Here is a 27562-nt window from a genome sequence, read left to right as displayed (position 1 = left end):
GCAAGCAACACAAGCTAAAGTAGCTCCAGCAGTTGACACTACCATGCTCTAGCCAAGTGACCTGAGACCTCCCACAGCTTCTAATCTTCACGAGTACAACCATTTCTATGGCATGATCCAGACACAATGCACATAGTGCCCAGGATGCATCAGGAAGCTTCTGGGAAAGGTGAAATTCACAGAAGAGTAGGGATGTACCTAAGTGATAAGGATTTGAAATCTGAATGACCCCAACTTGCACCCATTCTATAATTTACTTAGAGGTTAACTTTCCATTAAGTCATCATTGTGCTAAAGAAACTCAGCAGGTAAAAAGGAACTAGGCACCTGCGCCTAATGACCACAATTTGACTTCCATAATCCACAAGAGAAAATCTGATGTGATGGTCCCCACGTGTAGTCTTACAGGAAGAAGAAGAGAGACAAAAGAACCATTCTGAAAACTCAAGGGGCAGCAATCCTAGAGTATGCAATGCAGAGAAAGATTAATCTCGGAGGAGAGGACCAAATGCTGTAAGTTGTCCCCTGATCTTCACAGATGCATGGGGAGCACACACAGACATACACACACACAAAAAAAATCAATTATCACTATGCTGCCTGCTACAAATGTGCAGAATAGACTCTAGAACTATAAGTTTAAGTTTTCTATTTAACTGATTTTTCTGGTTTCCTTTTTAATAGTATTATTCAAGATCTATTTTGCAGTTTGGTAACTGTTATGGTTTGAATATGCAGTGTCCCCCTTGACTTATGGTACACATTTGTCCTCAGATAATGATGTTGACAGGTAACTGCATCATAGGATTGATTCTAGCCTCAAAGTAATGAGTCTTCTCCAAGCTGTCTTCTGACCTCACACACTATCCCTGTGACACACATGTGCCTCCCCCACAAATAATTTAAAAAAAAAAAAAAAAAGGGCACAAAAGTATGTATATATGTATACTTCTCCTTGAAGAGAAAAACTGAGTGGGACCTAGCCCACTTGGGCTACTATGACAAAATATCTCAGACTTAGTATCTTATAAACAAAAATTTATTTTATCTCACAGTTCTTTCTGGAGGCTCAACCTCCAGAAAATAAATGTTAGTCCTGCTAGAATCCACATGCCCAGAAAGGTTAAGTAACAAACCAAGAAATTAGCAGAACTGCTGTCTGATGAAAGCCCATTTCTCAAAGACAATGCTTTCTCTAAGTCCTCATATAGGGAAAGGAGGAAAAAAAAAAAAAAAAGGGAAAAAGGATCTTTAAGGACATAAAAGGACAGGAAACCCCAACATGAGAATAGACTCTCATGACTTCATCACCTTCCAAGTCCCCATTCCTGACACCAACATATTAAAGATTAGATAGCAACATTTTGAGGGACGTAAACAGTCACAGCACAGCAGAGGCCAGCAACAGTATGACTTCTGCTGGAGGCAGTAATGTAAGAATAGAACTAGTTCAGAACACAGTTTGTAAGCAGTTAAGAGGCTTCTTTCTTATAAAGTGATTTTTACATTCCTACTCATAAAGTGATTTTTTAAATACCAACTCAGAGGCATTTACTATTAAAGAAATACAAAAACATAGACCCATGGTCCTATTGTTTACAGCACTGTTCATAAAGAAAATAAAATTAGAAGCACTCTAGCCAGGCAGTGGTGGCGCTGGTGGCGCAAGTCTTTAATCCCAGCACCTGGGAGGCAGAGGCAGGCGTTTGAGGTCAGCCTGGTCTACAGAGTGTCTTCCAGGACAGCCAAAATTACACTGAGAAACCCTGTCTCCCTAAAAAACCAAGAGAGAGAGAAGAAAGAATCCCAAATCCATCTGTTTACTAATGTAGAAAATGTGGTTTATCCAGGTAACAGATTACAAAGCAGTAAAAGTACTGATACAATACAACAAAGGAAACAATCCTTAACAATATGCTCAACAAAATATTGCATGTTTGATTCCACTGGGTATTTCTGTGGAGAGCAAGAAGTCAACATGTCCTGGGGCAAGAGGAGGGCCTGCCAATAAGCACAAAGTAACTTTTGGGGATGATGCTTTGAAACAAAACAGGACTAAGGTGAAGACTGATAGCTAGATAAAATCACTAAAAATGAAGCTGTTTGACACACAATTTGCATGTACTGTAAATTATCCTATTAAAAAAATCTGCTAAATGGCAACTGTAGCAATCTTCTAGGTTTTAACACAAAAGCCAACTTAATTTTCAAATATTCTTGCATCTCATTCTATACTTCTATACTATGGGCTGCATTTTTGGACACAAATTATACATAGGATTAAGGAAATTTCTCAGCATAGCTGTTTGTGTAAAATATGAGGTCTAGAACATCATCATATAGCATGCGCATTTCAGTCTTTTAACAAGGTCTAAGAAAAAAAACTATTTAAAAACTGGTGACCAGCAAGACAGCTCAGCAAACAGATAAGAACACCTGTTTCAAAAGCCTGATGGTCTGAATTTGATTCCCAGAACCCATGTAGTAGGGGTAGAAAGAAGACAACTGACTCCAGCGTTGTCTGTGGCCTCCATAGGAGAGCCATGGCATGCACCTATGCCTCCTACAATGAGAATTAAAAAAAACAAAACAAACAAACAAACAAAAAAAAACCTTTAAAACAGAACTGTCTTTTGGCTTTCTGCTCAAGGAGGCTAAAGTGAAACTTTTTTCTTCAATCCTCACAAATCTGGGTTCATCCAACACTCCTACAGCATGCTTGCCCAAAGTTCAACCCCAACGAAAACAAGGTTGGCACCATATTTGCTTTGGCCCCCAAGATGGGTCCCTTAAGTCTGTCACCAAGGTTGATAATGACATCACCAACGCAACCAATGACTGGAACAAGTGTGAGGATTACAGAGACCATTCAAAATTGACAGGCCCACATTGAGGTAATTCCTTCTGCCTCTATCTTGATCACCAACAGAGGCCCTCTAGGAGTCACCAAGAGACAAAAGCAGAATATTAAACACAGTGGAAATAGCACTTCTGATGAGAGTCACTGCACGGGTCTTTAACTTTGTGGAACTATCAAGGAGATACTTGGTAATGCATAGTCTTGTGGGTTGCAATGTGGATGGACAGCCACCACCCTAATACCTTGATGACACCAACGGCAGTGCAGTAGAAGCAACATGAGAAAATTTCACAATAAAAAGCCCTCTAAAAAGATATAATAAAAGCAAAACACACTAGTAAGTTGCTACTAAAAGAATTCTTGTTACTAGAATTTGTAGCAAGAAACACTGCAACAGAAAAATATGCACAGCATTTGGGGATTATCACAAAACTGGGGAAACAGAATCATGCCAGTTGTGCAAGACTAACACTTAGGAAAAAAAACAGTATACGAGGCTTTTCTGCAGTGGTTCTCACAAATGCAGTGGGGAATTACAGATTTTTCAAGATAAAGATTTTCCCCATTATGAAGACAGATCAGTGCATAGCACCTATATCTCTATGAAATACAAACAGGTGGTATAGTCTGAAGCTAAACTAAGTTTAAGTGCTGCAACAAATTATTCTTATGAACAAAAAGATTTTCCTGAATTCAAGTAGACTAAAGAAATGTGCTGAAAAATCAACCATTAATTATCAGATTTCTAACCAAAGCAACCTAAAACAACTCCTGCAGGTAATTTACAACTGCCACAGGACAAAAACAGTCTCACCAATCAGGAACTTACTCTCTATATGGCACCCCTCAAGACTGATGACTAACTACTTGGACTTCTTAAAATCCTGACTGACAGCTACCAAAAGAATTATGACAAGATAATCTGAGCATCTACTTATAGTTCAGTTTGTTGGTAGCCCAATTTCACCTCAGTCCATTATTCCCATCCAATCGTTTGTCTAACGTTCAGTCTCCTTGAGCCTGATGACCTAATAATAATGGAATCAAGCAACTAGAAAAAGGAAACCCTCCTTCCTCTAAGAAAGCAGTAGGTAGCTAGCTATGAAGGAGTAATACAACTGATATACAACTGTCTTTTGCCCTCCAAAAAAAAAAAATTACTTGGTTAGGAAAGTATACTCTACAAAACTAAAAATCCTTCCCTGCTCAAGTTTTCTTCTAATGCAGTTACTAAATCTGAGCTGATCTCAAGAGCTAAATAACCAAAAAGATGTAATCTATCTCTTACCAAGAAGGCTAGACAATAATGAAATACTTTCTGTCCTTTAAGCTCTCCCACCTCAGCACAGAACTGATAGCTTTAAATGTCAGTAGGAAAAGGAAAATTGTTGTCTGCCAGAACACTTTATCTTTAAAAGCATTTTAACTATAACCCCTAAAGAAATCTGCCTATCTAGTCAGGTGTGGAGGTGCACATCTATACTCCCATTATTTCAGTGGTGGAGGCAGGAGAAGTTTCAGCCACAAGTTCATTAAATAGCCTCTGTTCTCTCTGACAGACATGTAAATGAACTACTGTTATCCAGGATATCAGCATTCCTGAAAAAAAAAAAATCAAGAACTAAGGTATTAGTTTTGTTTTTCAAGACAGGGTTTCTGTGTGGCCCTGGCTGCACTGGACTTGATTTGTAGACCAAGGTGGCCTAGGGACTCAGAAATCTACCCGCCTCTGTCTCCCAAGTGCTGGAATTGGCTTGTGCCACCACCACTTTTCTAAATAAGATTTAAATAATCAAAATTCAGACCCAACAAAGAGGTCTTATAGGAATACCTCAATATTAAATCTTGTTTTTAATATTAAAAAATTTAGAAATTTTGTGTGTAAAAGTATTTTAGGACAGCAAGATGGCTCAGTAAATATACATGCTTGCTATCAAACTTGATGGCCTGAGTGGCCAGAGTGGCAGAGGAGAACTCCATCAACTTATATTCTGTCCTTCAATTCATATGCACAGTGGCAAGCACATACATGCATGCATATGCATACACACAAATAAATGTAATAAAAATCTTTTAATCACCTTGTACTTCTATATGGCCTTCTATGACCCTTGTGTAAACTAGCCACATGAAACCTGCAGTCTGCAAGGTAAGGAATGTGTCCTCATATATACAACCAAGCAGATAAGCTTACAAAGGAATGAAGAGATGCAGAGCATTCTGATGTTGCCAAAATGCTCCAGGTAGTCCATAATTATGTACGAAGAAAGGCATCAGGGAGCATGACCAACAAGAAAGTAGACTACAAACAAATCCTTACAAAGGCAAAGGAACCACTATAGATAGTTAAAAGAAAAACACTTATATACCTCCCATTGGAGGATATTAGAAGGGCAGAGAAAGAGAAACATGTCAAGAGTAACAGTTCACACCCTTAAGCCCCTCACATCAAATACATGTCAAGCTAAGTGCTGTTCTAGAAGAGCAAGCAAAACCAACTCACAGACCCTCTAAAATAATATGTGAGCACTAGAAATCTGAGTTGCTATTGTTCATATACTGTTCACTGGAAATATCTCACAGGAGTGATCAGCTGGAGAACTCTAAGAAGTGGAAACCAAGAGACAGTCCCTAGTCGTTATGAAATACATGCCTTCCATGGTTCTAAAAGACAGGGGAAACAGAAAACAGGGAGAACGGAAATAAGGCACATTACTTAATTTCTACCTGTCCAAGGGATAAAACATTCTGAAGTACAGAGAACTAAAAGCATGGAAGCAGCTGTGCTTCAGAGCAATTCCTCCAGTTGCATTCCTAATGACTGGTTTGACCCACAGTGCCACTTTATGGGGAGGCAGAATGGTCTGATCCATATGTGATTCCATTCACTTCCTCCATCTCCTTAAGTGAGACAATCGGTCCTCAATCTCACTAGATTTTAGTGAGATTATCCTTAGATAAACAATCTCTAACATTTGTTTTAAAAAGATTTTTCAAGAAGCAGCAGTATAACCAAAGGTAACTGTCTCAGTTACGGCTATTCAGTAGTTTATAAAAGAAAGCAATGAATTGGCGGCTTGCTTAAGAAGGTTACAAGCAGTCCATGACCAACATAACAGGGAGCATGGCAGCAAGAGCAGTAGCTAACAGTTTATATCCTGATCTGCAGGAGGGCAGAGGAAGGGCACTCACTGGTACAGGCTTTTGAAAGCTCAATGCCCATTGTGACATACCTCCTCCAACAAGGCCATACCTCTTAATCCTTCCCTAACAGCCCACCATTTAGGAACATTCAAATATATAAGCCTATGGGGGCCATTCTCATTCAAACCACAACTAAAGAATTCTGGCTTTCCTTTACTTACTACAGCATGAGGACTGACAGACATTCATTTTCTTAAAGACTCCATATATAGGTATAGAAAGAAAAAGAAAGAAAAGAGAAAGAAAGAGGGAAGGAGGGAAGGAGGGAAGGAAGGAAGGAAGGAAGGAAGGAAGGAAGGAAGCTAAATAAACTCTAAGAACAAGAAAACTATACCAAGGCCCATCATAATCAACTGCTGAAATCCAGTAATAAAAAGAAATCTTAAAAGCAACCAGGGCTAGGCTGAGTGGCACAGGCCTTTAATCCCAGCACTCAGGAGACAGAGGCAAGTGGATCTGAGAGAAGACAATGGAACAACTGAAACAATGTCCTTAACTGAACAAGGACAGGAAATTAGAAGCTTCGTACACTATTATGAATATAAGACAGTACAGAAACTTTGGAAAAATGAGTTGGGGTAATTTCTTCAGAGTTTAAGCAAAAATACTCCCTGACCTAGCTCTTTCTAAGTATGTACCCAAGAGACATGAAAAGGCTTATCTCTACACAAAACTATGTATATATACAGATGTTAACTGTAGCATCATTTGTAAGTCAAAAGTTACAAAGCACACACAGTATTACCTAAGGAATGGATACGGAAATTATAGTCTTACTACATAGTATCATTTAGCCAGGAACAGAAATGAAGCAAAGTGAACTGTATCTGAACAATGCTAATGACAGAAAAGTAATCCTGGAGACAAAGTTAGCAGTTAAGAACACTTTACTGCTCTTGTACAAGAGTTCTGTTTCCAGTACCTGCCTGGCAGTTCATAACTACCTGTATCTCCAGTTCCAGTGTATATGATAGCCTCAGAAGACTCCTGCATACATGTGGTACACATAAACTCATACAAGCATGCATACACAATATATAAGATCCAAACAGATCAAACAGGAGTAAAGAGAAACCCCTTAGAATGAAGACATTACCAGATAGACCTGTACAAAGGAATGGAGAAAACTGGACACAATAAATGTGGAAAAATGACTTATTTTGTTGGATACTGAAAATATTTTCTAAAATATTTGACTACTTACAGAAAAAAAAAAAAAAAACTCTAAAAGTTTGCTCCTGGTGATTAAACATACACACAAATAAATGCAGGACACAACAGAACAAAGCCAGGAGAAAGAAGGAATGCTAAACTAATTATAAAGTCTTCACAGTATGTGAAAACTTATAGTATCCCTTGAAGAAAGTCTGTGAGAAAATACCTATTAATAATTCAACTTAAACAATGAGAGTCACAGCTAGGAAGTTAACAAAAGGAAGGGGACCTGAAGGTGGAAAAACTGGGTATGTATGGTGAATGGAGCAAGCCTGTATCCCAGCATTTGTGGAAGCAAAGGCAGAAGGATCAGGAATTCAAGGCCAACCTAAATAACAGATAAACTGTCCACGGGCTAGAACAATGAAATGCCTGTTTTCTTCCATTCTATGAATAAATAGTCAATGCACTATAATTCAAATCCTAGTATGTCTTTAATATAGGAGTCTAAAATTTATTATGAAATTACAGAGGTTGAAAGATAGTCAAATTATCTGAGAACAAACCAAATTAACTGAAAATGAACCAAGGAAGAAGAGGGAAATGTCATGCTCCATACCTAAGCTGGAGACAAAGGTTAAAACCACATCAACAGATGAGACATTATGGGACAGCTAATTTTACCAAGGCCATAGAAAATGTTAAAATAGCTTAGAACTCTTTTATGTACTGCTGGGGGTTAGTTTAAAATTACATTCACTTAGGTGGTTTTTTTGTTGTTGCTGGTATTGATGGTGACGATGTTTTAAATTAAACCTAGCCTAAAACTTCCATTTCTAGTATTTACTCAAGAGAATTGAAAAGCACAGGGAGCCGTGCAGTGGTAGTACACACCTTCAATCAATTCCAGAATTTCAGAGAAAGGTGGATCTCTGAGTTCAAGGCCAATCTCATATACAAAGTGAGTTCCAGGACAGCTAGAGCTACATGGAGAAACTGTACCTTGAAAAACAAAACAAAAAGACCAAAAAGAAGAAAGAAAAGCATAATGCTACTACAGACAGAAAGACTTGTGTCCGGGGTTATACACAACAGGTTTTTACTGTTAAGGGCCAGAAACTGAAAACAACTAAAATGACCATCATATAGTCAAACTGATTTGCAGATAAACCATGCTATAGACTGTTATTTAGCAATTTAAACCTGGGCTGTGGTGGCACACACCTTTAATCCCAGCTCTATTGAGGCAGGCAGATCTGTGAGACCAACCTCTTGGACAGCCAAAGCTATAGCCTTATCTTGAAGAAAAACAAAAAAGCAATTAAAAAAAATTATGAATCTTCAAATAAGTATGCTGACTCAAAGGAACTAGACTAATGGGTAGAAAATCATTCATTCACATAAAGCTAAAGAAAACAAAAGTGAACTGACACATGCCAACAGCTAGATCTGGGACTGAAAAGAACAAGAAAGAAAACTTTAATGGGGGAAAAACAGATACCTTCAATGTGGTGGTTTCTCAAACTGCATTTTATGTGTGTGAACCTCTCATACTAAACAAACATGGCAAATGTTCTGGTGTTTCGCCTGATTGTAGTTTGTTTGGCTGTTACAGAACTAATACTGAAATCACACATTAGACCACAAAACTTCTCTTAGACAAGTTTTACTATTTATCATCTTTTAAAATCTGAAGCTTAAGTAAGTTAGGCATGATGTAACATTATGATCCCAGAATTCAGGAGGCCAGATTGGGCTACACAGTGAGTAGTACATCAGCCTGAGCTATCATGAGGCACTGGTAAACAAGAAATTGATGAACAAATTACAATAAAACCACAAAATTAAAGTCTAGTTATTTAACACAATTTGAAGATGCATACTAAACACTATAAATCATAGTTTTTTGTACAGCAAATATTCTCATTAGCTTGCTAAATATTTTTAAAATGTATTTTCATTCTTGAGTAATTTTTACTGGCAACAGATTCTAACATGTTTAAGCTGTCAATTTAGTGTCAAAATCACCATTACACAGACACCCCACCTCACACACTGTGGCAACCATCTTTTCAGAAATGACCTACACTGCAAAGCTTTCATGAAAGCATGAAATCAGTGATGGTTGAAACAGACCATCTTGTACCAAGCTTTGGTAGCACACTCCTTTAATCCTGGCACTCCAGGGGCAGAGGCAGGCAGATCTCTGAGTTCAGCCTCATCTACAATGTGAGTATCAGGACAGCCATGGCAGCACAGAGAAACACTGTCTCCAAAAACAACAAAGGAAAGAGAGAGAGAGAGAGAGAGAGAGAGAGAGAGAGAGAGAGAGAGAGACCATTCCACTCTGGCAACACTTCATGCACTTGGGGATTGCCATGCAACTTCCCATATTTAACAGAACAGAAATCAATCTTCCTAGTTTTTACACCAGTATCTTGTCCAATGGTTTTCTAGGCACAAGAAAATGAAACGCAAACAAACACATTCAACATTCAACCTGATTTTATTCAAACATCAACTGTTGGACTTAGCATGAAGGTACATGCCTGTAATCCCAGTACTGGGAAAGTCTGAGGAGACAGACAGTAGGAGACAAGCCTGGCATACACAGTAAGACCCTGTGTACCAAAATGAAACAAAACCCTACCAAGTTCCTTGTTGCCTGTAAACAAGTTTCCTCAGCCTAGGCACTGGAAGGTGACAGGTATGATGACTTTCACTTCTGTTGAATCTTGAAATGCCAGGTGTAAAGAAAGAAAAGTCAACTTTCTTTGCCAAAAGCCTTTGGACAATTCTAATTTGTTTTCTTTTAAGGGATTTTGAGAATGGGGCAATTAAGACTAAATCTGATGATCAAAATGACTGAGGAAATTCCAGATCATGCAGGTGGAAACTGGCTGCTGTTCTGTGCTCACCACTTCTCTCACTCTTCTATCTCTGCTGTGCTAACTCTGAATGGAAATAGAACTCAGAACAAGGAAGGATTTAAGGCTGTCCTCATTCACACACAAACACAGCCAACTGAGCCTGCTAAACTTAAGTGGGAATACACATCTATATACCACAGATGCTCCCTCTAGCCCATCTGCCCACACCACAGCAACAGTATACAGTGTAATTTAGTTTCTTTAAAGAAAAATTGCACAATTTGCACAATCTGCAATCCAGGTAAGTGGGAGTTTAAAGGAAAGATAGTAAGTCCATCTCGTTACCAAAGTTTCAGAAACTGGTGCTGTCAGCTCACTCTTGAAACCCCAGCACTTGGGAGAGTTGAGGTAAGATGCTCTGAGTTTTAGCTAAGCTAGCCTGGGCTTGAGAGAGCCCCTGTCTTCACAAATAAATAACTCAAAACATTACAAAAATTTCTATCTAATGAGAGATCAACTCTGCAGTTTAGCATAAATGTCTACTTCCTTTATTTGAAAAGGTAGTTTGTCAATTGGTAACTGATGCATATTTTTAATACAGCAAATTTTTTTTTTTTCTTTTTAACCAAAACATCACAATGCATCAGAAACAATGCCCCTTCCACTCACAAAACTCACATTAGGTCAAATAATTCTGAAAGCATTAATAAACAATTTAGAGACTTCATTTATAAAACAGTGCCAAAGAGCACTGTGCCAAAGACCTAGAATTTCCCCAGCTGGCAGAAAATGATAGTACCTAAATCACTACTTAGTTCAAGAGCTCTAGTCCATCTCTTGAAAATCCCTTTAGTAAAAGAACTACAACCATTCCGAGTGAAAAAACTGCAACCACTCAACTGCAAAATCTTTGAAGAGAGCACAGATTTCAAGTTCTTGTTGAATTCAATCTACCTTTACTGTCACCTTAAGCCATTTTCAGGATCCAAACCACCCAGTCCCTACTTGGATAGCAAGCTAAGTAGGGAACTTTTGAGGAACCCCACCTGTGAGGAAGAGCTTGCTTTCTTAGAGCAACTGGCTTCATCAGAAGCCTATTTTGCAATCAACTGTAAGTCAGCTGTGGGCAGAAAAGGCAAGTGTGATTCCCAGGTACAGTCTATATGAAAAGTAAAACTAGAAACAGTGAGGAATAAGACAACAGCAGCTCAGCATGGCAGTTGCACCTTCAATTCTAGCACAAGCAAATGCAATAAAACCTCCGAGTTTAAGGAGAGCCTGGTCTACAGAGGGAGTTTCAGGATAGCTAGGGCTACACAGAGAAATCCTGTTTCAAAAAACTCAAGCATGGCAATGTTTCCAAGCCATGCATCTCATTTCTTGTGTTGCAGGACGAGTGTGTGTTCTGCTAGTGTTTGCTAGAGAGTAAACTCACACCCTGCAGTATAGACAAGTGTTGGGCTACATTCTCAGCCTTTGGTTTTTTTCACACTGGCTTTCAGGGTCAGCTAGCTTTGCTTTTGCACCTTAGGTACCCCAGACTGGCCTCCAACTTTTCATCTTCTGTCTCAACTTCCTGTATTCTGGGACCACAGGAATTTGCCTCCACACCTAACTGTAGAGGTAACCTTCAATCACACTGTATTAAATGTCTCTGTATATTTGATGTTTATTGCTGAACCAGCAGTGAGCTAAATACTAACAAATTCTAGTACTGTCACCACTATTGAGGAATCTCCTGTTTCAATGTTGTGTAAAAATTACTCCCCAATTATCTGGTTAATAACAAAGCTGCAGAGGATACAGTAGGCGAGTCTTTCAGTTACCAGTCTGAGGGTCCCAGTGAGAGAGGAAAGGGAAGAACGAGGCTCACATACCCTGAGGAGGAGGTCACCATGTAGAAGACACATGGAGACAATGATGGAGCAGAGGTAGCCGGGTTGAGACTACAGGACAAGTCATGGGGTACCATGACTGGGAAGAAGGCCAGGCCAGCATAGTCGAGTTAGAATAGATCAATATCAACTCAGTTATGATGCTTGAAGCTTATTAATAAATGCAACAGGTCTCCATCTCATTCTCATTATTTGGGAGGTAGAGTGAAAATAGAAAAAAAAAACCCTTAATTTCAACACAACTCTTTTTTTTTTTTAAACTGAAAGTATCAATTTACATAGAGATTTAACCAACATATGACATAATTATCCTTAAGAGAGAAAAGCATTTATACAAGAGATGAGAATAATGGATTATGCTCTGAAATGTACAGTGAAGAATACAAGTCACAGTTAGCCTGCTCTGGAAGACGTAACAACTGTCTGCCCTGAGGGCTTCAAGCCCAAACACAGAGAAAGAAATGTGAAGAAAAAAAAAAATCCATACAAAATTATTTCATGTTCTGCTGGAGATCTAACACAAAGTTTCTTCAATGATCATACAAGAATCAAGAATTGTTTCCCTGAAGGGTTATCATTAGCTGACCTTGCCAGATAGGAATAAAGGGTAAGTTTTCAGTTACTTTTGCAAGTGTAAGTGAGCCAGGGATGTCCCCCAGTGATGGAGTCTGTCCAGAGCCACAAAGTATGTGTGGCAGGACAGGTCATATAGTGGTATTAAAGAACATTATCAATGAACACTGATCAGTGTGACCAGGAAATACTAAGGGCAAGAGAACTCTGCAGAGTGAGAAATATCGACGACTTGTTGAGTAAGCACATTACATGTTCTCTGTATTTTTCTTAAGTTCTCTCCAGGAAACTAGACATCACAAAAACCAGTATCAAGATCATGGAATTGACACAGGTACAGAGATTCTTGCAAAATACACTGAAATTTTAAATTGCAATGAAAAACTTTAAGGCAGCAGAATATTAGAATAAAGGGAGAATTTAGTATGACTATCATGGTGGATGGGCATATAATGTTTCTAAACTGTGGTTACACAGATAGAGACTAAATAAGCAGGCTATTTCTACGAAGCAAAAAGATCAAGTCTGATTCTACTAAAAAACTTGGATTAGGAATGTTAAACTCTAAGGCTCACATCCTTTTTTACTAAAGGGCCTTATATCTCTATGTATAAGGTTGCTTATGTTAAATCCCCATTAAATGGAGAAACTTATCAGCACTGGGTGAACTACAAGGTCACTAAGGAAGCTTTAGAAACAAAAACACTATGCTGTCAAGACCTGGGCTAGCATCACTATGGCTTGTCATTCTGATGAGCCTTGGACAAGCTGTGCCTCCATACATAGCACCTAGAACAGTCAAAACACATCTGATGAAGCTCTCCAATGATTTGGGTTTTTTGTTTTTGAGACAGGGTTTCTCAGGTGTAGCCTTGGCTGTTCTCAGAGGATCTACCTGCCTCTGCCTCCCTGAGTGCTGAGATCACAGGCTTGTGCCACTGTTCCCAGCCTGTTTCCTTACATTGATTACACAATACAACAAAGGTGTAAGTACGCACCACCCCAGGGCTGCAGTTCACCAAATAGTATTTAAAAACACACTTGTCTCTGCACTATCTATTCTGTAGTGACTCCAAAATTTCAGACATTCTTTTTGGGTAAAGTTTTGTTGTTTTGTTTGAGACAGGGTCTTTATATAGCCCTGGGCATCCTGGCACTATGTAGTCTGTCTTAGCCTCACAATTTACAAAGATCTAACAACTTCTGCCACCCATGTACTGGGATTAAAGGTGTGTACTACAAGACCTACCTGAGCTTAGAAAAAATAAGGATGTGTAAATGAACAGTTTAGTAACAAAGCAGAAAACTGTTCAGTTACATATAAACATACCAACAACTGTACCAGATAAAACTCCTTTAAAAAGTAGAGATACCAAATTATATACTTATTCATACATCATCATTGGGGGAGCACATTACAAATAAATCATTTTTCCTACATATTTTTGGACAAATAATTTGTCATTACAGTATTTGAGAGGAACATTTAAGACCCGTCTCAGAAAACCACCGTAAATCAGAAAACACACACACAGTCACACAAGGTACGTGGGTGCAGTCTCAGGATCCCCCTTCAAAAAACTTTACCCCAAAAGTCAATCAGGAAGGGTATGTTACAAAGTCTTCAATGAGGGTAAGGGAGGAGCCAAACAATGTTAAACTTCATAATCAGGAAGATCATCAGTAGCAATGATTTTTTTTGTATCTGGTATGATGGGTGCCATGTCTAAGAAAGGTTCACAGTCCTCTGCATCTAGAATGAGACAGGTAGAAAAAAGAGGAGACATTTGCCAAACTATGACCCGATTGTTTACTGACATACATTATGTCCCAGAATAGCTGAGGACAAGCTGGATATAGCCTCAGTAACTGGAGGAAGCGGACATAGAGCCAGTGCACACAGTAAAAGCAGAGCTTACACACAGGACACAGAACTTGTCTACCTGACTTTGGCCAGGTGACAAGTGCTTTCCACCCACTGCACCACTTATTTGCAGAACTCACAAATGCATTGCTTCTTGCTGGTGATTTTAATGATAGCATGAAAAGTTCTTTCCAAGAACTGTGTAATTTTCTAAGTTAAGCAATGAACAACCCATTTGATTTCAAGGCAGAAAAGTACTATACAGTCTGTTTTTAAAGGTATTTTTCAAAGAGTCAGGATGATAAGGATAAGAAACACTGGTAAGAAAAAGAAACATGATAGTAAGTAAAATAAATCTCTTCATCTATACAGTATTAACTGCACATTACAGGCTCTGTAATTACGCTTTTTCCCCCCAGAATTCTGAACAAGCATAATAATACTGCTCTCTAACTCAAACAGCCCTAGAAAAGGATGAAAAGTTGTGAAGATGCAGAGTTTTATAAATACTTTGCTCATGCTAATTAGCCCATTTAGTTTCATCACCTCTCCTGTCCTATTGAAATCCAGAAAGTTACTTTTCTGTGCAGCAGCTTCTATAAATGCAAGGCTACAGTAACAACTACCTCAAAACTGCTTTGAGTATTAATACAAAGAAGAAGAAGAAGAGGAGGGAGGAGGAGGAAGAAGATCTAAAAGTGATGTGCAAAATACAAAATGCTATGCAAACATGTTTCAGAATATCCTATGTTCAGGGGCCTATAACATTAGTTGTACATTCCAGCAAATCATAATTTACATTTTCCTAAAAAAAAAAAAAATATGTTCCATCTGCATGTATGACAATGCACCACATACATGTCTGGTATCCAAGCCAAAAGAGAGTTTCCCACACCTGGAATTGAGAGTTACTGACAGTCACCAGTAGCCGTGGAGGTGCTACGAGTCCTCTGCTGCAAGGTCTTTGCCCTTAACCACTGAGCCCTCTCTCCTGCCCATTACATATCCTTTTCTAAACATTTTCTAGACTTACAGACTGTGCCTCCAGAAAATGGCACAAGTACGCCGTGGTCCCATGTAATCACCTTCCAACTTCTATGTAATACACACCTTCTTAATTATAACAGCGTCAGAACCAATAAAATATCATTAATATAATGGATACTTAAGTTCAATGCCAATTTTGTGCTTTATAATTTTCAAAATTATCTTAAATATTTAAAGATTATTTTTGATTCTCAATCCTATGAGGCACACTGATGTTATGCATGTATATAAAGAGTAAATGAAAAAAAAAATCAATCTAACAGTTCAAAAATCTTCAAATATCAATTCTTTGTGCCGAGAACCAAATCCTTCTCTTTTATCCTTTTGAAGTAGTTAACAACTGTGCTACAGTCAATCTCCCCTTGCTGTGGATTATGTGAACACAGGCTCACGTAATACAACACAAGACACCAAAATATCTTCCATAGTACGAGCTCTTTTAAGATCAGTGTTTTCAGTCGGGCAGAGGTGCATGCCTTTGATCCCAGCACCAGAGGCAGAGACAGGTGGATCTCTGTAGTGTGCCTAATGCTTGACTTTTTAAGTTTCTCAACAGTTCATTTGGCTTTTTTTTCAGGACCAGAGTTTGGCTGCCAACACCTACAACAAGCAGCACATGACATGCTACTACAGGTCCAGAAGATCCATGTCCTCTCTTCTGTGGTATTTTGGAGACAAGGTTTCTCTGTGTAGCCCTGACTGTCCTGAAAGATCAGCCTGCCTCTGCCTCCCAAGTGCTGGGATTAAAGGCATGCACCACCACTGCCCAACTACTTTATCAACCGTTACTGATTTTTCTCCCCTACTCACAGAGTAAAAATTAATGGGTTGTGGAGATGGCTCAGCTGCTATGAGTACTGGGTGCTTTTCCAGAGGACTCAAATTTGAGTCCCCACGTAGTGGCTCACAAACATCTCTAACTCTAGTTCTGGGGACCCAACACCAGGTGCTTTTGTCCTCCATAAGCACCAGGCACACATAGACAGTCAACATACCTACACACTGAAGAAGGGGGTAAGGGAGCAAGTACTGCTCTTCCAGAGGAGCTGATTTTGGTTCCCAGAATCTACAACCTTATATGTACCTTCATCTCCAGGTGAATCGTACACCTCTAACCACTATGGGCACTTGTATTACATGTGCCTATATACACATATCCACAAAATTAAAAATTTAAGAACTTACTAGTAATTTACAAGGTGCAAAGGTATTATTATCGAAGTTAGTACACAGCTACCATGTTCAAGAAGTTCAAACTTAGAACTGAGCATTAAAGTAGTGAACCAGTTCACCTATACTTTAGTCTTTATCCACCTTCTACTTAGTAACAGATTTGCTGAGTTTGGCTAATCATATACCATGACTGTTAGACAACAATGACCAGGAATTGGTCAAGAAATCAATCTTGCTGTCAGTCACAGTCTAAATGGCACTCTTCTTATTACAGGGTTTGTGGACCACTGAAGGGTTCTGGGTTTGGGGGCTTAAAGCAACTTGAGTCAAGAGTCTGACTTCTATTGCTGGTGGTGCTTGCCTTTGATCCCAGCACTTTGGAGGCAGGAAGATCTCTTGAGCAAGAGGTCAGCCTGATCTACAGAGTAAGTTCCAGAACAGCCAGGGCTACACAGAGAACAACCCCTGTCTTGAAAATCAAAAAAGTGCCTGACTTCTTACAACAGTCTATTCTTTTAGTACCTGTGGTAGCAAACCCTGAGTTTTCGTAAAAGAGCTAGCAAACCTCACAACCTACACGTGACATATGAGCTGTTCTTAGAAAGCAGTCACCCAGTTTGTTTTCTCTATGACTAACCACCACATTTTAAGATTCATCATGCTGAGGAAACCGGCATTTGTTTAATCTCTTGTCCTTCCAAAGGCCACTAAAACTTCATGACTGTATTCTTCATGCTCTTTAATTGTATAGAAAAATGAAAACTACTTTGTTTTAACTCAGATACTTTTTTACATATCTGTATCCCTTCCACTGCTCTGTTTTTTTTTTTTTTTTTTTTTTTTTTTGGAGGGAGGGCATCCAACCACAAGAGAAAACAGATATTCTAAATTGGCTAAGAGGAAAAGAGAAAGCAGTATCTAACCCTGCTTAAAAATTTCACCTGTTCACCCTATAATTCAAACTCTCAATTTCTGAGCAATACTATAGCATATCAACAACTGCCATAATTTACTGAGTTCATTTTTGCCACCATAGTGTTAATCACTGCGTGGAAATGAAAATATAGCTAATTAAATGAAGTGACTGTGTCAAGACTTCAACAGAACACAATTACTACCAATTACTCAACACAACAGTGAACAAAGGGTATAAAGGTAAAACTAACTACCATGTGTAGGAGGTGTAACATCGTTAAAGACACGTTACAATGCCTTCCAACATTGGTCAGCGCTCTCTGACCATCTGTAAGCTGCACTGGGTGTAAGTTTACAAACAAGCAATCTGCCTCTTTAAAATCAGTTTATCCCATACAGTCAACCCCTTGCTTTCCAATGACTTCTGGCTGCTAAAATCACCAACTGGGCTACTAAGATAATAGGTATGACAGTTGATATTCAAGTGTACCACAAAGAACCACAGCCCAAAAGCACTCCAAGAACTACTTCCTGCCATCAAGGCTTTTTATAGTTTTACATTTAAGTCCCAATGCTTGTTTATAAAACAAAACCAGATAAAGAGGAATATTACTGCTAGAGGCACATTTCAGACAATGTTCATTCACCTAACTCAGAAATATTAAACACACAAGAGGAAAAGTCCTCATATATGAAAGAACATTCATAAAAACTTAAAACTGGGGGCTGGGTCGGGGTGTTGTTGTACTAGCACAAATTAGGCAATGGTTTTTGATTCCCAGCCCTATAAACAGCCAAAAGAACTAATCCTCCAAGTCTTTATTTGCTCCATACAGCAGACATATGTGAACCCCTACGAGTGCAGGGCTGTTTTTATTTGACTACCAGTCTGCTGCTTTTGTCACCTTGTTGGAGGGTAGGGCGTTGTTTTTATGGTTTTGTTTTCCTGTGCTTATTATAATACAGCCCTGCAATATATACATGCATGATAGAATGAATGGGTGCAAAAAGGCTTCACGGAAGGTCGTCTGGAAGGACAAAACATGTCAGCTGAAATACAAAACGGAAAAGCCCTTAAAAAGAAAGCAGAGGGGCACACACCTTTAATCCCAGTACTCTGGAGGCAGAGGCAGGTGAATCTCTTGAGTTCCAGGACAGGCAGGGTTACACAAGAAACCCAATCCTGAAAAACAAAAAACAAACAAACAAAAACAAAGGGGGCGCTGGAGAGATGGCTATGAGCTCAGGCTATACTTTCAAAGGACACCCAGTTCAATTTCCAGCACCCACATAGCAGCTTACTGCAATCTATAAACTCCAGTACCTGGGGATCTGACACCCCCCCCCCCACACACACACAGATCCACATACAAGGCAAGAAACCAGTGCATAGGAAATAAAAAATAAATTATAAAAAGGAGAGAACGAATGAATGAATGAATGAATACACAGATGAAGTGAGACAACTCAGTCCACACATTCAGAAAACACATGAAAAACATGCTCAGTATAGAGAGCACATTGAGTGTTTGCATTCTGCTTACAGAAATTCTGAAGACAGACACAGGAAAAGACCAAACCACAAAATCCTTTAGATATTCAGGACTTAGATCTTCCTCCTAAAAGCAATGTGAACCAGGAGACAATCTGAAGCAGGATCTGTGACACCTTTGGAAAACACTCTCAGAACTCAAGCTTTTCAACCTATGGATTGAACTGCCTTTAAGCTGCTCAAGTGGAGAAGCAGGTTTGTTTTTCTTATGTACACAACATGAAGGTAATGATGAGAGAATAATGAAGATGATGTTGATGATGGTGATGATAATAGGAGACTAATAATAAGTAGTCTCCGGGAATTCAAAGCGTTTGGAGGAAAGCAAAAGTATGCGGTTGACGGACTAGGTATTGTTCCAATTGCAGAGCACTTGCCTAGCATGCTTGAGACCCTGGCTTCTATCCTAGGCACCCAAAGATTTAAAAAGAGGTAGGAGAAACAGGGTGTATCGTAGCACAATCCAGGCAAGGAAGCTGAGAATCTTGAGTTCAAGAACAGCAACCAATCTTACATTCAAAAACAATGAGGCCTTGTCTCAAAAAAAAGGAAAAGAAAAAGAGGACTATTTCTACTTTAAACAATCACCAACTCTTATGTGCTCCCTCATTACCATGCTCATCCATCAGTCACCTCACTTGGCTTTTCCCATCAGTGGGTACTGCATGATGCTCTGATCTTCTCAGTCACGTTTCTTGAAAGTGGAGTTCTCCATTTACTTATTAATCAATGTCTTAAAATGAAAGTGATTGATGAGCCAGGCCAGGTGTGGTGGCACATGGCAAAGACAAGCATTTGGGAGGCTAAGGCAAGAGCAAGAGAACTGTTTAAGACCAGCCTGGGCTACATACTGAGTGCCAGGTCAGCCTTGGCTCGTTGAGATTCTGTCTCAAAAACAGAAAAACTGCTGAAAAACACTGCCAATGAGAAGAATCAACTCCCTTTCATGACCTCTAGAAGTTTCACACCTTTAATTCCATTCCCTTTGACCCCCACCCCACGAGAGGGGTAGAGAGCTACTAACCCTGTCCCTCCCTCACCAGTTGCACTTGGGAGAGTGGGTCTTGCACCTCAACTGGGCAGCAAAGGAGAGCTGACTGGTGGAGGGGGTGCGGGGTGTGTGTGTGTGTGTGTGTGCAGGTGAGCTGGCTCAAGGACATGAGAACATGAAAGCTGACCCTGTCCTGTCCTTGGTGGCTGCGGCATTAAATGAGTTAGTACAGCAGTGCTAGAGAGCACTGAGTTGGAGAGACCAACTCAACTACCTCCCAGGCCCAGATCCAGGGCTTTGAGTTGGCCCACTACAACATCTACCCCACCAATGATCTGCTGGAACAGTGAAAGGGCGGGTCCTGCAGAGGGACACATGGAGACACACTACATGACATGACAAGATTTTTTTTCCTATCTAATTTTACTTGGGGGAGGGGCTGCAAGGGTGGAGGGTGGATGTGAAGGGCCAGGAGATGATTGGGATTGGGATGCATGATGTGAAATTCACAAAGAATCAGTAAGAACAGCCAGGCGTGGTGGTACATGCCTTTAATCCCAGCACTCAGGAAGTTTGAGAGTTTGAGGCCAGCCTGGTCTACACAGAGAAACCCTGTCTCGAAAAACAAAACAAAAAAGAATCAGCAAGAAGATAAGAGAGACAGAGAAAGAGAGAAACAAAGGCATGGTGTAGTGGCTCATATCTTTAAGCAAAGACAAGTGTTTCTCAGAGATCCTGGTCTGCATATTAGATTCTGTCTTTAAAACACAAGAACAGGGATAGTCTGAGGAGCGCTGCTCAGAGAAGGGAGCACTCAGATGCCCTGAGAATAAAATAGAACTGGTAAAATAAACCAGAACTGCTCTCAGCAACATGGTTGAATCTCATCACCACTGACAGTGAGCAAAGATGTAGGACTCCTCTCACACAAAATTAAAACATAAAGAAAACAAATCCCCATTCATACAACATAAGGTGGTATACAGGAAGTTTCTGGAACGTTCCCCAATCTCATGAAGAACAAACACACGCTCACTTTGTAAAAGGTCATCAAATCTTTAAACCTGTACACTACAAACAGGTAATAAAGCAGTCACAACTTCAGAGAGCAAAGACAATGCCATGAGGAGGAAAAACAGGCCAGAGAGTCTATCAGCTCAAGTCCACAACCCTATTCCCCAAACCAGAAATATAAATATCATCAGAACTAAAAAAGCTAAACAGCACACATAAACCAGCAGAACGCACTCTCCTCTGGCTCCAAAACCAAGCAGCATCACACCTAAACCGGGAAATGCACACAGCAGCACTGTCCATCTGTCTGTAAAGCGGACTCTACCCTCACACTCCTCTCTATGCTCATTACCACACTCTTCCGGGCTTCTGTCACTACTTGAAATGATCTCAGTTTTCTGTTTATATACTTTCTCTTCCCTCTCCATAGTACTTCAAGCTCAATGAGAACAGGAACTTTGCCTGTCTTTGCACCATACTGTGCATGCACACAGAGCTCAGACAGCTAAGTGCACAATAAAAACTTGTCAAATGACCACAACTACCCAGATAATTTACTTTAAGGACATCAACCAAGTACACCTAAGATCAAGTCAGTCACAATGAATCAGTAACTTCAATACAATAACAAAACAAATTATTACTCAATTTCTGTTCAGAGTAATTTGATTTGGAACACAGAGGGAATTTTCTTAATGTATTTTACAGTGTTTTTATGAAAGACAAACACTAAAACGAAGCCAATGTGACTCAAGGTGCAAACCCACAGTTGTGGATTCTCAGAAAAGAAGCCTAGAAGTCTTACTATCTGAAATGTACTGCCAGATGGCCTTTAAAAGGTTCTAGTAAAGATCACAAATATACTGTGGTTTTTCCACAAAACTTCTGTTGCAATTAGTGATTTTTCATATAAGGGAAGTCCAAAGCTACAAGTCTAAAAACCTCCATGCTCTCAAAGACAATAGTCACATCTAGCTCTTCCAATTCAATACTGTTATCTCTTTCTAGTTATTTTTCTACAACTTTATTAGTTAGATAAATCTTCTTTCTATTGTCCAAAGTTCTGAAAACAGTATAAACTTTTTTTTAATGGTAGTATTTAAATAATCAGGAGTTAAATTCCACACAGAGATAAAATATGCATATAAGGATGACAGGGACATATATAAACTCTGCAGATACAAGGATGGCCAGAAAAGGCACAGTGAAAGGAGAACCTAACTTCTGAAAGTTGTCCTCTGCCTTCTGCCACGTAGTGAGTGTGCATGCTTATAAAAGGAATGTTAAAGAAAAGTAAAATCTGGAAACAAAAACAACAAAGTTCTATATCTATAGTGATTGACCCAAAGCATTTCCAATTTCTCAAGGGAGTGCAATTTTAATAGTAGTTGGAGGAAAAGATGTACCACTACTAGGAAAGTAACAACCATTGACAAGATTATACAGCAGTGTTCCAGTAAGTTTTAAAAGAGTATTATTTCATGCCGAGAACAGGGTCACAAAAGCAGTTTATCACCAGGTCTAGGAACTTATTCAGTCCAACATTCACAAACTTCAGGAACACAAAGTTATGTAAGTTCATGCATATACAACGCTTTACTTTTTCCTTCCCTCTTTCATTAACAAAACTGGATGGATGAGAAGAAACACTACTTCCAGCTACACTTAGGAAAAGGACCATGATTCTCTCCTACCTACCTGCCTTCTTACACATACAAAAAAGCTACCCTATCTCCCCTTCTTGCAAAGATGGGTTTAACACCATGGTGAGGAGGCAACCTTCCAGTAGTCCATGAGTACTTTAGGTTCTACTGTTAACTTCATTATGTATCAATCAATGTGTAAAGAGAAAATCAACTGACATTATGGCAATGTTCTAAAACTTGGAGTGCAGTGACAGCTGCACTCTTTCAAATGACTAAGAAAAGCCACTTATTTGCACTCATGAGTTAATGTTATGATATGTAAAGTATGCCCCCAATACTAAAAGAAAAAAAAAAATCAAACCCACAGGCTGGAGAGATTGGTTAAGAACACTTAAGACTTTTTCAGAGGCCCAGAATTGGATCCCCAGCATCTATATCAGGCAGCTAAAAACCACCTGTAACTCCAGCTGGTCCAAGGAAGCTGATGCCTTTGCTCACTTGCACATACATACCTGCACGCCTAACACAAATATTTTTTAAAAGTCAGCTAGGCAGGCGTAGTAGAGCAGGCCTTTGATCCCAGAGGCAGAAGTAGGCAGATCACTGTGAGTTCAAGACCAGTCTGGTCTACAAAGCTGTCCAGGACAGCCAGAGCTTGATACAGATATACAGGGGAAAAAACAAAAATCAGCTAAGGACTATAGAATGGGAGATGGTTTGGAAAGGAATTAGACTAGAGAAGGCCAGATTAGGCCAGATTTAATGGCACACACTTGTAATGCCATAACTACTGAGACTACCAAAGGGATCCAGCCAAGAGTTCAAAGCTAGCCCACGCTATTCTTACCCTATCTCAAAAGAATTACAGACTTAACATCTTTTAGCCCAGCAGGATCACTCACAAATAATGAATGAACAAATGTCTAAAGATCTCTTCTGCCCCAAGAACATCCCACCAGATTAGTAAATGTCCACACCTTTTCCCTTGGGGCTTTTCTGACTGTCCCTATGGTTCTGTTCTATGCTACTCCACAGAAACATCCCTATTCTGAAATAATTTACAGTTCTACATGCAGATTTAAAACTACTGCACATCACAACAGAAGTAAAAAGCTGGCAGATGATTTTGTAGAAATCGGTTTTCCTTTTCTAAAAAAAAAAAAAAAAAATAGGGGTAATGGTTTCTTCTAATTGATTTAAGAATCGGACAGTTCGCATCCCACTTTATAACACCTTTGACAGAGTCTTTACAGCTAGGATTAGTTACCTGAGTATGTGTTCTGCCATCTTTTTAGCATGAACCCTCTCTTTCAGCAGTATCTTTCATATTCTAGGAATTTCATAAATGCTCTTTAGATGATGGGCAGTATTTTTCTGCTTAAATAGAGGACCCTCAATGCTATCCACATCGGCAAAGAGCGCTGTGTCCTACTGGACTACCACTAATTTAAGGCTGTTTTCCTGGATTGACTGGTTGATGCCAGCAGCAATACAGGCAAGAGTAATCAACAACTCCACAATAACTATTGGCCAGCCAACCAGATAAGGCTGTTTAAACACTATCTCAGAGCAACAAAACCATGTGTGTCAGCAAACACGGTATTCCAAAATTGCCAACTTTCATCAATTACCAGCCACCCAATCCCAGCCATAAGGGTGGCTTGAAGTTACTACAGACCTGATTTTAATGCCCAGATATGCAAAAACAAATCAAAAACCAATTAAGTTTTCTACTGTCATCTGATTAATACAGATTAATACAACAGAAAATAGCAAATTCCTATGAAATTTTGGCAGTATAAAACTATTTATAAGGGGGCTGGAAAGATGGCTCAGCGGTTAAGAGCCCTGTCTGTTCTTTCAGAGGTCCTGAGTTCGATTCCCAGCAACCACAAGGTGGCTCACAACCATCTATATTGGGATTTGATGCCCTCTTTTGGCATGCAGGTGTACATGCAGACAGAGCACTCATATGTAAAATAATAAATCTAAAACCAAAACAAAACACTATTTACAAGAAGAAGCTGGGTGTCCCAGCACTCAGGGAAGCAGAGGTAGGCGGATCACTGTGGTTCGAGGCCAGCTGGCCTACACAGAGAAGCCCTATCTTGGGGGGGGGGGGGGGAACCTATTTACAAGGAAAAGATTCAGAATTCTCAGCCAGTACCTCAGAGAAATCAAGTGAAGGGCTACCCTGGCCAGAAGAGCATGAACACTGGCCATATCACTTTTTCATATAAAACCCATGAATAATACAGAAAACCAAAAATGCCACTTGCATTTCACTTAATGATGACTTCTGAACAGATCTAAAACACTAAAGTACTGATAACAACCAAAACCAAAACTGTCCAAAAAGATGATCACGGACTGATATTTTAAAGGTCTCACACCTGTGAAATCTATATCCAAAGCCTACTGAGTGACTCAACTGCATGAAAGGCCTGAAAGATAGTACTTTATTCTTTTTTTTTGAATTGACACTTTGAAATATCCTAAAGCCCATTTATTCGCTTAAAATTCCACTGTCATCTGTGGCTCTGAAAACTTTAAACAAAATCTTAAATCAACACCCTTTCACATGCTTCCAAAAAGTTGGTGAGTCAGGCTTTTCAATAAAAGTAAAATTGAAAAGCATTTCAATATGAGATAATTATTCCCAGCAATACATCAGATGTAAACTTTTGATTTTGACTGAAGTTTCTCTTCACCAGCAAGGTTCTCAAGTTCTTACTAGCTTCCTGGTCATTTACTTGAACATCAACTATACTAACACTCAAAGCAAAACCACAATAAAAGAGCTTTGGCCTCAGCGGGATTCTACATGTAAAAAACATTACTCATAAATAATATAGTTACTATTGATTTAAGTAACAAATACATTTCTAAACTTTCATGCTGAATGATGGAATCCCCAATTTTAGACAACAGAACAAAACCCACAGAAATGGGTTTTCCATGTAACTAAATCTATTTACTATGATAAAAAAAAAGTTGACATGAATTGACTTAAAAAAAAAAAAAAAACTACTAGTGGGTCCACTGGCAGAAGTCTACAATCCCACCACTCAGGAGGCTTACGCAACAGGATTACAGTTCCAGATAGTTCCAAACATAGTGAAATGCTACCTAGTAGAGTAAAACTACTCACAGGGAAATAAACATTCCAGTTCTTGAGTTTTGATTCAAAGGTCTCATGTCATAAGAGTTAGTGAAATTCACAAAGAGTTCACCAGCAACTAGGGCAATTCATTCTAGTTACAGACTTGCAGCTGAGCCTTCTTAATCCCAGGTGTAAGGAAAGCAATGCGACCCTGACAAGAAGCATCTCTCAGAACATCCAGGTAGAACTAGCCACAACGGGACACCACCAATTCAAAATAAAATACCAATTCAAAAGAAAGACGCGAAACTTTTGGCTTTCAACCTCGACTTCTGAAGGGTCCTAAGCTCACTCTCACTTTCATATGCTCTAAAGACAGTCCCCTTAAGGATAGCAAAAACCCTGTAACTTAACTCTTAGAACAGAAAGAAATTCAAAATAAAAGTTAAGACACCTGCAAGATTATAAAAATCAGTTTTTACATTATACCTTTCTATTTTAATGTTAGCACTACAAGTAGTTCCAACTCACTTGGCTATCATACGCAGCTAACCACTCTTAGGTCAACATAAAAGAAACCCTTTCAACACAGAATCATTAGCACAAACTTCAAAAATCTTTTCACCCCAACATCTCACACATTTCACCATTTTGCACAAACTAATAACAAAAAACAGACACATTAGCAACCCTAATTCCGCGTGCGCACCCATCAAATGCACTTTCCCAACCCTCCAGTATATATCAAGTGCAAAAAAGAGATATTTGCAACTCAAGGCAGAAAAGGGGACCACCCATTCTTATTGTACCACCATACCACCACTTAACTCAGGAGAAAACTAATCCCGGACAGACAAATTAAAACCACTTCCCACACGGCAAAAAACAAACAAAAAAAGGTCTAATGTCCTACAGTCAATCAATAGCAGTATCCTCAATACCAGCAAGGCAAAAGATTTAAGTGTCAAATACAGCGGCTTGTCTGAAACTAGACGAAAACCTGGGGAAATTCCTTCTCATAAATTAAACCCTTTAACAGAAGGCACTGCACCCAACTTGAAGTGGCATAAACCCGAACCACATCGCCCACCCCCAAATGCAAAATGGCTCGTAATCAACAAGTTGGCAAGAGGGCGATCAATAATAAGTACGACTCACTCCCCCTCTCCTCCGCCCTCCGCGCAATAAACAAATAAATGAAGCCAAAATAAGTCTATCAACAAAAGCCAACACACACGCCTTCCAGTACCTGGTGGAGGTGCCTTTCCGCACATCGCAGATGCTGCATTTAAAGGCTTCCGCGCTGTTCCTGAAGGTGCAGACGCTACAATCCCAAAAGCCTTCGTCTGCGGCAGGTTTCGCTTGTCGTTTTGGCCTTCCGAGCAGCGAGCCGGGAACCGAGAGGAGGATGGAGAGGGGAGAGAGAACAGGCGCTGGTGAGCCGTCGTCATTTCACAGGAATCCGGCGCTGGAAACTTCTCGCGGCGACCACCCATCCACCCCGCCGGAGGGGACCGGGGAGAGGCCGACCGGCGGCGCGGAGCCGGGCGCCCCCTCCGGCCCCGGGCACCGAGCGCCTAGCGGCGGCGGCGGCTCACGCGGGGCCGCGCCGAGCGCAGGAAGCGGGCCGACTCGTGGGCGCGAGCGCGGGGCGGCGGGGGCGCGGCGCGGGCCGCGGGACAGAGGAAGAGCGTCGCCTA

General features: G+C 39.9%; 1 protein-coding gene across 1 annotated transcript in view; it reads right to left on the bottom strand.

Moving 5' to 3' along the window:
* Window positions 1-27237, bottom strand: part of Rybp (RING1 and YY1 binding protein) — a gene marked incomplete at its 5' end in the record, with an annotated part of 53904 nt that extends 26667 nt beyond the window's left edge. The window contains 1 exon segment of the mRNA XM_055628585.1: window positions 27112-27237. Coding sequence (XP_055484560.1) covers window positions 27112-27237 — 126 coding nt within the window.
* Window positions 27238-27562: the final 325 nt, after the last annotated feature.

This window comes from Psammomys obesus, unplaced genomic scaffold, assembly GCF_907164565.1.
Source record: "Psammomys obesus unplaced genomic scaffold, mPsaObe1.curated_primary_1811, whole genome shotgun sequence".
Classification (NCBI taxonomy): Eukaryota; Metazoa; Chordata; class Mammalia; order Rodentia; family Muridae; genus Psammomys; species Psammomys obesus.
The sequence above is the reverse complement of the archived record's forward strand: the minus strand, read 5'-3'. Positions and strand labels throughout refer to the sequence as shown.